The 12,166-nt window shown below is 35.0% G+C and overlaps 1 protein-coding gene across 1 annotated transcript in view; it reads left to right on the forward strand.

Annotated features, from left to right (window-relative positions):
- The window catches only part of LOC110032598 (AUGMIN subunit 6-like), a 54,623-nt gene that overhangs the window by 8,387 nt on the left and 34,070 nt on the right, over positions 1-12,166 (forward strand). Inside the window, 2 exon segments of the mRNA XM_020736271.1 lie at positions 5,075-5,135; positions 5,209-5,479. Coding sequence (XP_020591930.1) covers positions 5,075-5,135; positions 5,209-5,479 — 332 coding nt within the window.

Below are 12,166 nucleotides of genomic sequence, written 5' to 3' on the forward strand. Positions count from 1 at the left end.
AAAGTACCAATTATGTCAAACGTCTCATCATAGACTTTCAAAAACTACAAAAAGATAAAAAAGAAGAAAATACAAAAAAGGAAGATAAACATATACAATTTGCATAAAAAAAATCGCAGCAAATATCAAATTTATAATGAACAAAATTATACACGAACTGTATAAAATGCTAGTACAATAAACAGTGAATTTCTTCAACAACCATAACAATTATCATAAATAAAAAAGTAACATTTCCTCCAATCACACCCACTTATTGTATCTGTAATTCGTTACCTCAACTCTGTAATCTTGCTTGCACATTCCCCATCTTGAGTGTAAGTCTCGGGAATATCATTTTCGGCCTGTGACAAATACTATTCAAGCTGATACTCATGTCTCAACAGGGACATGTGCATGATCGTCGTCCGCCCTGTGAAAGTCGATATTGTTGCTGGAAGGATGCTGCCGATTATAATTATGTAGTTATCGTGACAATCACAACCTACACCTGTTTGGGAAACGTGTAAGTTGACATATCACGAAGTGTAACTCATTTCTTCTTTTAAACACCAAAAGTCCCCTTAATGACACCGCATAAAGAGAGGTGCCTTTTGTTGAACATTTTCTTCCTGCCACGTGTGACATTACTGACTTGCTCAAAGTCAGGTATGTAGTATCTCGTATTAGGATAGAGTTTTAGATACTCTCGCAGCACCCAGATACCCAGCATCGACCGAATAATATTTACCTTGTGTGAATAGAATGAATAATGTTGAACTAAAAAAGGGGGACCAACTCAGTCTCAAGTGAACCTGTGGGTGGATATGAGAAGTTATATTTCTTATTCCATGTTATAGATTTGAATATTCGGCCGACCATAATAAGTGAATCACATGTTGAAGTCGCATCCCACCATGACATTCTGCGTCAGTGACCCACAATGCCCGATGAATGCGCTCCTCTCGTTTGGAACACGTGCATCCACGTGTGTTCGATCGATTGCTCTAATACAATTCTAAAAAGATAACAAAGGTTCCGTAATTATTATATTTTTATAAAAATTAAATGTACTAAATATGAGAAATCACATGAAAATATGAAATATATCACGCATCGTGCGAAATCTGTGGGGTCCGTTCAAATATAGGATATGTTAGTTTTATGACTTGTGATGAAAAATTGACAAGTGCATTCAACCCTATTGAGAAATATCTGTAAATTATCTTGGAAGAGTGTTGAAATCGTTCCATAATTACTTGCATTGATTCATTCTACGATAATATGTGGAGAGTTATTGCTAACATTTCTCATGAACTCGTTCTATTCGAGCCATGAAACCATGATTTCTTTAGAATTCTTCCAATAGATCCGTGAATACCTCATATGTCATGCGAAACATATTGTGAAACCTCATTGGGTGGCCCACAAACAACTCCCCAACCCCTAACCCATTTGTCACCTACATAGGGGGATGTTATGCAAGGGGAGTGTTCTATGTACAAGTTATAATACTCGTCCATCAAACACACCGCAACTACGACTCTCCTTCTACTCCTTTATTAGCATCCATGTATTTCAGTGTCGAAGTAGTTAATACATAAGATTATGAACAAAACCGCCTATAACATAAGATCAACGAATTAGCTACAATCATGTAACGTTATGAACAAAACCAATATCAAAATAAGATTACTGAAGTAAACCGAAAACATAATGAATAATGAAAAACTCTCAGATAAAGTTAGATTTCCAAAGTAGCACGAAAAATCAAAGCATCATGTGCAAAATGTCCAAATCAGTATGTATAATATAAATAAACAAATAACAAATATGAAATGTCTCACAAGTAGCTAGTGAAAAAAAGTATTCCTCAAGCATCACTGTTCCTATGAAAACAACGTTGGTAATCCACCTTCAGGTTAGCGACCATCATCATGAAAAACTCTTGCCAGGTCGGTTCTTCAATGAACTTCATAAAGAAAAATACAACGACATGTTCTCGTAAATTTCTAGAGTTGCCTGTAGAATTTGCATAACCTGCTGACAGATGTTAATTGTGGTGGGCCAGGGTCGTTGGTGCATGAAGCCATCAACTATGATATCTGATTTCTAATGAATGCAATTCCCTTTTTTTTTTCTTTTTTTCAACCTTGAGCCACTTTGATCGGCTAGTGGATTCGACCTCACTACGGTTTGGGCTGAGGTCTTCGTTAGAATCACCTGTTTGGTCAGCTGCCAAATTTACAGGGTATCATCAAACCCCGCCTCACTGGGGGAACGTGTATTATTGCCCGTGGCCACGACACCACCAAACATACGATCTAACTTCTCTTCCAGCTCTGTATTGATGCTACTGCATTTAAATTTTTTAGCGGCTGATACCGCCTACAAATTCAATTGACATGTTGATGTACTTGAAAAAATATTTAAAAAAGGAACAAAAGCTGTGGACATTTGTAGAATGCTCACCGTCAGTCTCTCAGCCCACCAGTCCTTGGAAACATCAATCGTTCGCTTTATCATATCCCAACCCAAGCTCGTGATTCCTCGCTTCAATACCTTTTAGACTTTTCAATTCTTTTTCAGCTGATCCCATTTGTTTTTCAACTGCATCCAATCATACTCTTTACCTGTAGTTTTCTTAAATTTTTTGATGATATTTTGCCATCCCTCCTTGTTGAAATATGTTGTTGGCCTATTTTTCTTATCAACCTCCTTGAGACATAGGTCACAAAATATCATTTTGGTATACTTATCTCAGTTTGCAGATGAACCAATTTCTTTGATTTTAACCATTATATATACTATCATGCAAAAAACTAATTAACAAGAACATTTCCCATAAAGATTATTTAACACAACTCAGTGATAAAAAAGAATGCCACAATAGCATCACCATTACCGCTTCATACCACACCACACCACACCACACCACACCACCACAACGCCCACACATAACCACTGCCAGTACCTCCACACATACAACAATACTAAAAACACCACACACACAACACATCTACAACACCTACAACTCCACTCACCAACACATCCACCATCACCAACACATCCACAATCACGCCGAAAATACCCACCACCATCTCACTCACACACCAACACATCCACCATCACCAACACATTCACAACCACACGAATACCCAATCACCACCTCCAAACACATTCACCTCACTCACACAAACATATCCAAACATCACCATCCACCTTCACCTCCACATCGACACACCAATCACCGTTCACCACCACATCCACATCCTTAATCACAAACACATCCACCCTCTACATCCACCACATAAACATTATATGCCAACACCAACCAAATGTACATAATCCACCATCAACCGAGATTACAAGACATTGAATGTGCATTCAAAACCAGAACATTATATGCCAACACCAACCAAATGTACATAATCCACCATCAACCGAGATTACAAGACATTGAATGTGCATTCAAAACCAGCACTGGTGTCACCAATCAAGAATGTAAAAGAGCAAACATAAAATTGAAATCTAACATCAACTTAAAACCAACGCCCATAATTTCATCGCACGTGGGATTCCAAAAAATCCCAAAATCTAACATCAACCTAATGCCAATTAACCATAAGCAATTGCCAAATCAAAAACCGTAAAATTCTCGAGCACAATGGGCACCAACAGGAAGGGGAACCACCGAGGGCTGTAAACGAGCCGAGCTTGAGCGAGTTCAGGCTTGGCTGGTGTTCGACTCGTTCGAAATCGCTCGTGTTCGAAATCGGCTCGTGAACAGTGTGTTCGTGTTCGGCTCAATTTAAATATTCGTGTTCGGCTCGAAATTGGCTCGTTAAAATTAAATTGGAAAAAATAAATATAAAGTTTTGGATTCGAACATGGACTAAATGTATGCAAAAAAATGCACTAACCACATTACCACACTAGATGTTACGATTTAAACTTAGATATAAATATATATAATATCTTATTATATAAATAATATATGTAATATATTGTTATATAAAAAATTATATAATTTTTTTTTAAAATGAGTCGAACACGAGCGAACAAAAAGATGTTCATGTTCGGTTTGTTTATAATTCGAGCTTTAAAAATTTGTTCGTGTTCGACTCGTTTACTTCATGAACGAGCCGAACATGAGCATTTCACGAACAACGAGCTATTTTGACAGCCCTAGAACCATCGCACAGAGGAAACCGCCAAATTGTCGGGCATAAAACCTTTTGCAAAATAAAAAACCATAGAAAAGTTATGGTACAAATTACTCAACACGAAGAAGCACTGCACTAAGGAACCACTGCAAAGAGGAAACCAAAAAAATCTTGGCCATATATGCATTTCCAAAAACAAAAACAATAGCATAGTTAAGGTAAGGATTACCCGACAAGAAGTGACACGACAACAAAGAGGAACCAACAGAGGAAGCACCACACTGAGAAACCATAGCACAAATGAATTACCATAGAGGAACCATCGCATTCACAAACCACCACACGAAGAGGAAACCGCCGTACTCTCAAAGAGCTACAAAGTAGATAAAGATGATGGAGAAGAGAACTCACTGAGAGAGGCAACCCTATATAGGAGAATTGAGAGAGAAATAGGGAGAGGAGAGTTTAGGGCAAGTATCGCGAGAGAGAGGATCACGGGAGAGGAGCGTTCCGCTAGGGCTAGTCACGCGAAAGAACGAATCATAGTGAGGAGAGGGGCAGCCCCGTTAAATATACGAGGGAGCTTGGGCCATGGGGTTGAGCCCGCGGCCGTATTTACTTTGGATTTTTGTAAAAAGCCACACGCCAAAGTATCCAAACGCCCCCCGATTGGCGTTTTCAAGCCGCGCCGAAGCCCTACCGCTGCCCCAAACGGGGCCTTAGTCAATAGATACATAGGTATAAGTATCTACACCATCTGATGATATCAATTTTAAATTCGTTCTGAAATATTCCTGATTCACTTTTTTTACATTTAGTTCAGATAGTATTAACTCGTAAAAATAGTAATTCCCCCAAAGAAAGGTTATTCATTTTATTTTTCTTATTATCCATAATTTTCCTATCATGCTCATATATTTTGTTTTCAGGTCAACACGAGGTGCTTGCTTCAGGTCCTATTGAGGATCTAATAGCACATCGTGAGCATAGGTAGGCTTTAGCATTTTCTGGAAGTAACTTGTGTGCTTTCACCGTTTCATTTGAATGGCATTTTTATTTTTAGGTATCGCATCTCGGGGTCATCTTTACTTGCAGCCATGGAATCAGGTTCTTATGTTTCGTATCCAGATTTGCTCTCTGCTCATGCTAGTGAACTGTCTTCATCCACTGATGCTTGTGAAAAAGTCGGTTATTCTCAAATTCCCGCAAAGACTGATATCTTATCTAAGACTGATGATAGGGGTGTAAGAGTTCATCAAATCGTTGATGTGGCTGAGGTTATTAGACGTTGGACGCATGCATTACAGCGTATCCATAAGCAGTCACTTCATCTGGTATGCTTCGTTTTTTTAATCCTAAGTTTCAATGTCAATATTGATATGCTGATTAATTATTTCTTTCTGGTACATATGGTGATGGCTGGCTCTGTTGAAGTTGCATTTAGGATAACCACTATTTATTTGTTTTGTTTTGGAATTATTTTTAAAGAAGATACAATTTGTGTGGAACATTCTTTCTGGAAATGTTGACTTGTTTTCTTAAAAAAAGTTATGATCTGGTATATTATTAGTATCTTTTGCAGTATTCTATTGTTTTCTGTTCACCTTATAAGGAAACATAGACTTCACTATTAAGAACTTACAACATGGAGTTAGAATTCAGCTGTGGAAGCGAGTAGGGCTGGTGAGTTCCTTTTGCATGGATTATTGGATGCAAAATATTTATTGATATCTTATTATGCTGTTATTGTGTTTGCTGCTGAGATGGGTCTCCTCTTGATGTTTAAGGTCACGGCACCTTAGAATCTTTTTCATGAGGCTTTCTTAGTTCCCTTCATATGATAATCAATAAAGAATTTTTTTTTTTTCCTTTAGGAATTGCAACTTAATTTGGCTTTACTGAAGGAGCCATTTTGAAGGTTGTACAATTTGTTCTACGTAAACAAGCTCCATTTACTCATTATTTTTATGATTAAATGGTATAAAAAAATTTTGGGTGGAGTGATAGTATCCAAGAAGTTCTAGTTAGGCCCTACTTAATCCCTCAACCTCAAACCTATTATGACTAGGGTAATTTTATACCAACCAAGAAGATTATTAGTATTAGGAAATATCCCGGGAAGTAATTATATTTAGTGAGTGGTTTACGGTTATGTAGTTAATTCCCAGGATATTGCATACATTTCTTTATTATAATAAGTTGCGCTAGTGAATAGCCCTACGTCACTTCTTTGAAACCCTTTCCTTTTCAAAACAGTGCTTTGCTTGCTTCACTTTCTCGCCAACTCCGGCATCTACATGATCCCTTGCAGTAGCATCCACTCTATCGTGCTTGTCCACACCACCCAAAACTGCTTCTCTTGCTGCGCTTTTGCCTAAAATTTTAGGTGCGCCTATGCTTGTCTCTCCCCCGTAGTTATTTTTATGGATTGACATTTTCTGATAAATCTATGATTACTTGAACTAGTCTACTTGCTTTTCTATATTCTAGATGGTGTTTATATGTGGCCTTCTTTATTGACTGTTTCAGATGAAGGTACGTTCATAATGGATTCATCTATTGAACTCAATGGTACCAACTACCTTATGAGGTTTAGGGCTTTTCACTTCATCATGGGATCTTCCAAGATACTCAATCATTTCGACTCCTTGCCTCTCAAATTGACAGGCATTTTCAAATACATCAAATCCACTTTTGATTGTAATATCCTCAGATGGATGCTAAATAGCCTTTCATCGTCATGTTTCAAGGGATTGCCAAATCAATTTGTAATTTTTATGTTCTATACATTTTCAGGAAAATCTCTCAGGCACACACTCTTTATTTCAAACTTTTTTTTTCACAAGAGAGTAATAAATTTATTCAGGATTATTAGAACGTCTTGAAAGAAAAATTGAATGAACTTATTCAAATCTCCATTTTACCACAAATTTAACTAATTGACAAAACTAAAACGAAGACTTTTTATTGCCAAATCTCTCACTGGAACATCATTCAGGATCTATCTCTGCAATCTATTCAAACTCATTTAATGACAAACTCTAATTTCTCAAACTTCTCCAATTTTCTCTCCTGAGTTCTTCATGGCATAAGTTATACCTTTTTTTTGTATTCATATTGTTGTACTATTGGAACTTGGGGTGATTAGACCCAAATTTGACCCCAACTGAATTAACATGACTCGAACCTGACCTGTTTATTAAATGGGTTGGAAAGCCTAACCTGAACTTGACTCATCTATAACACAACTAACATGAACCCAGCTCGAATGACCTGTTTATTATATTTATAACAATATAAATAAAAATAATAATACTAATACTCATGTAGGTTAAATAAATGTTTGATGAAATTATCTTATTAAATGATAAATGTGAACTCATAGTGATGAATTTAGATATAAAAAATTTATACAGCTTGGTGGTTCAACTTTAAATCGACCTGAAAATTAAAAGTTCAGAATTTTTACCCAAATCTGACCCGAATTCAAATTGTTTTTGGTCGGATTTGTATTGGGTTGTCATGCTGTGTTGATGTTCTCTATATAAATGAATCCATCAAATGGTATGGTTTCTTCCTCATGCTATTTTTGGGCCTCCGTCATATCCTGCTTTTATTGCGACCTAATCAACTTGACATTTGGTTTTTGTACTGGGAGCATCGCAGCTGTCACTGCAGTAGTATCCTCGTTCGCACTGCTCAAAGTTTTTCTTGACTCGTGGCTAGTTGAAGAGGTTTTGCTTTAAGTGCTTCATGTTTTTTGGTAAAGCGAAAGGGTTCTTTATCTCTATTGGCCATGTGTCTGTGGTAGTAATAACATGAGATGAACAATCACTTGCATGAGTGTGTGTTAGCGTGAACACTGTTCAAGAGACTTGTCATAGAGTGTGTGTTAGCGTGAACACTGTTCAAGAGACTTGTCATAGAGTGTGTGTTAGCGTGAACACTGTTCAAGAGACTTGTCATAGCAGCTCTTCTTGGAGGTCTTTCTCGGGTTGCCGTCTTTGGAATTTTTCTTTGGAAGCATTTTTACGTGATTCGTCAATCTCCATTGCTTAGCATTTTTTTTTTCCTTACCCAAAGTACTTTTTGGAATCCCCGGTCTTTCTTAGCCTGCCTCACTCAAGTCCTAGTAGGCATTTGTGGTAATATTCTTTTATATTGGGCATATTTAGCTAACTGTGAAAGACATTCAATGCAACACACCTTTGCCTATTTTTATTAGTGAGCCCATGATTACTAACCAATTATATTACAATAAGTTATCATTTCCACCAATCTAAAATTCTATGTTTGTGCTTTGTCATATATGTAAATGACATTGCCTCACCCCTTGCATTGTTGAGGTGTTGGCATCGGTTAGACGCCATTATCAAAATTATGAATCAAAGCATTTAATTCGCCTATAAAAGCCACAACATTTGGTCATTCAAACATGTTTGATTATAGCCTATCATCTCATGAGAAAAATTTCCAAATACCTAAGCAGTTGTTGTCTTATGGTGTCATTTGATGTTTCTCCCCTTCTTTGTGAGCATGCATTATGTCCTCCTAGGTTGGTAAGCCTATAACGATATTCTCCATCACATTTCTTTTGGAAGACTTAGGATTTGTTTGGGACAGTTTTTTTCTTGTGTTAGGCTTCAAACCACTATCACAATTTTGTTTGGAGAATTACTTTTATACTATTTTTTAGAAATTTTTGTATTGAGAAATTACTTTTTTTGCAATCAAATCTCTTAAAGTGTGGTGGCTAGAAAGAAGCTATTGTCAGATTTTTTCAAAAAAAATAAAAAAATTATAATTTCAATTGTAGCTTTCTAAAATGTATTTTCATCACCACTACTTTATAATCACATTTAAAAAAAGTTGCAGCCGCCCAAACCTATACTCTTAGTGTTGCCCTTACATTTTTATTTCTCCCATCTAATGTAATTGTTGAAGTTTTTATTTTTTTTCTCTTGTATGTAATCTCTCTCTTCTTTTTTTCATTCTACATGCTTACGGGAAATCTTTCTATGAATTGTATGGTCTCTCGATTGTAATTTATTTTTTGATGTGATAGGCATTTTCTCTGCTCTTGGTAGTAGATGTATGTTTGTACATTGAATTATTATAAATTTTGATTTTTTATTCAAAATAATTTTTTTTTTAATTTACGATAATTTTTTGCTTGCTTCTTCTATGTAATTTATTTTCCTCAGTTCCTCTTTATTTTTTTTCTATTATGTAATTTCTTTTATTCACTTTATCATAAAATAAATTTAACACAATACTATCTCTTATTCTCTCAATTAAACGTTCTGGACCTATCATTCTTTATGTCTCTTGGGAAAAAACTTACATGTGATGTTTTTCAATCAAAACTATGTGCTAGTTGTGATCTTAGACAAGCCATTTATTATAGTTCAAAATTAGGCAAAAGATGGTTAACTATTGTCAATATGCCCTTGCGATTGCCCCCAAATTTCTCTTTGATGTCTTCAACACTCTTTTTAACATGGAGATGGACACAATGACACGATACAGCATGACATGATACGACATCGCAACATAATTGAAAAAAATAGGACACAACATGTTATGGACAAATTTTTTAACTTAATAAGTTATTAATATAAAAATATATATATTTTTTCAATATTCTCTACTAGAGACATTACAAAATAAAATATGCAAGAAGAAAATTTAACTTGTATTTTGAAGGATCATGATTACATAAGTAGTTATTTTAAAATTAAATATATTATATGTTTTAAAAGAGTTCTGCCAACTTATTTACTAAAATTTAAAACCTCTTACAATTATATTTTTTTTTTTCATTTGATTAAGTTAAAATCTAACTAAATTATGTTTTTAGTATTGATTTATAACTATTCACTCATTAAAAATAACAAAAAAATATAAATTATCATTTAAAGAACGAGGTTGGCTTTGACTTCACTAAGCATTGATGAATGGTAACATTAGCACAAACATCACAGGGTTCGGCTTCGGCTTCGGCTTCGGCTTCGGCTTCAACATAAGGTATTTGGATTAGCTTCAACGAACAAGTCCGCTCCTGTCAGGTTGTGTCAAAAAAGCTTGCGGCTTCTGCTTTAGTGGATGCATGTTCAACTTCTATGAACAAAAGGGAACTCCAATACTTGACTTTGAGGAATGCAATATGGAACTTGAACAAGACTTTGATGAATAAAGAGGGAATTGTCGATGTTGGGCTTGGATGAATGTTTGATGACCTCCCTCAACTTTGATGAATGTTGGAGAGAGCTTCAAGATGACAAGAGAAGAGGTGACTTCGACCATGAGTTATTGTTGACCTTGTTTTTTATCAACACTTTTTCTCACCACTTTCCCCATGTAGACTTAGGTTTCGTTTCTAGTGTTCTTGTGTGGTTGGTCATGACCTGGCTGAGGGCTTGGATTACTTGGATGGATTTGGGTTTGACTTAAATTAAAGCTAAAATGAAATACAATTAAAATTTAAATCTAATTAAACAAACCTAAATTAAAAGTTAAAATTTAAATAAATTAAATTTAACATAAAATAACCCAAATGTATTATGGTTTCTCCAGCTCACTATAGTGCTCAAAATTCAATTTCTTAAGCTACAATGGACTCATCGTTATGATTGAAGGAGCATAATACGAGGTGTTTTGACACCCTTTTTTATCTGGGTTTGTATGCCTCAAGTTTTCATGCATGAAATTTCTCACGTAAAAAGTTTTCTTCAAAGAGTCATTCCATGAAACGGATCGAGTGTGTCCAGATCATCAACACTGTTCAAATGAGCTCGTTCGTGCTGAAATCAGACTTCATTTGGCGGTGCATTGGGGCCATAATGCTTTGAAGAATAATAATAATTATTATTATAATAAAACAACTAATATATCAATATTAAAAGAAAATTAATTTAAAATCTTATAACTTGAATCAATTTCTAAATTAGAACACAATTAAATTTATGCAAAACTCAAATTTAATTTAACCTAAAATTACAAATCTTAACATAAAGTTATACCAACAATTAATTTAAATCTTAATTTAATTAAAATCGAATCTAAAATTAAGTTAAGATAATTAAAATATAAAAACTAATGATTAACAATTCACGAATTAAAATGTAAAAACTAATTAAATTTAAAGTTAGGCATTAAATCATAATTAACAATTCACGAATTAAGAAAAATTTACATAACTACCACTTTCCCATTAACTTGTGCAAACAAATATGAATTGGGTGGTATATATGTATGTACCCCTTAAAATTAAAACTAACAAATTCTTAATTCAAATTAAATTAATTAAATCAAATTAAATTTAAATAAACTAAAACCTAATCTAATCATAAATATAAATTAAAAAAAATACAAATTAAACAAGATTGAAATTAAAATTAAGATCAAACCTAAAACACATTAATTTAGAAGTAAACAAAACGAGAAAAGAGGAAGATTTACATTTGTACCACTTAGTTCCTCTATATTTACATATCTAACTCCTAAAAATCCTTTTTTTTTACATATATGCTGCTTTCTCCATCCATGGAAGCTAGAAGGGTAAGTGTAATAATTTAAATTTGTGAGTTACAAACATGTAAATACATATAGAAAGGGGTTGTATGTGCGTAATCCAAAATCTAAACCCATCCAAGCCAAAACTCAATGCCCTAAGCGTCTTTTAATTCATTCCACTTGATCTTGATCAAAAGGTGGAGGGCTTAATATAGCCAAGGAAGATCATATAAGAGCAGTCATATAATGAGGGGGTCCTATTTTTTGTTCCCTAGCCGAAAGAAAAGTATCGAGCCTCTCTTCCCCCTTGCAATTGAAGTCTTTCCTCCCAATCGAAAGGAAACTCCTCCCATCCAAAGGTCTCTGCTCTCCTCCATTGCATGAGCCGACAACCTTCACCTCCCTTCCATTTACTGGAGCTACCGAGAGAAATTGAAAAAATTACTCCACTCTTCAATAAGAAGCTAGGAGAACCAAGCCTAGCCATGAGGAATCGCAAGGCTCTC

Source organism: Phalaenopsis equestris, unplaced genomic scaffold (assembly GCF_001263595.1).
Source record: "Phalaenopsis equestris unplaced genomic scaffold, ASM126359v1 Scaffold000979, whole genome shotgun sequence".
In the NCBI taxonomy this organism is placed as follows: Eukaryota; Viridiplantae; Streptophyta; class Magnoliopsida; order Asparagales; family Orchidaceae; genus Phalaenopsis; species Phalaenopsis equestris.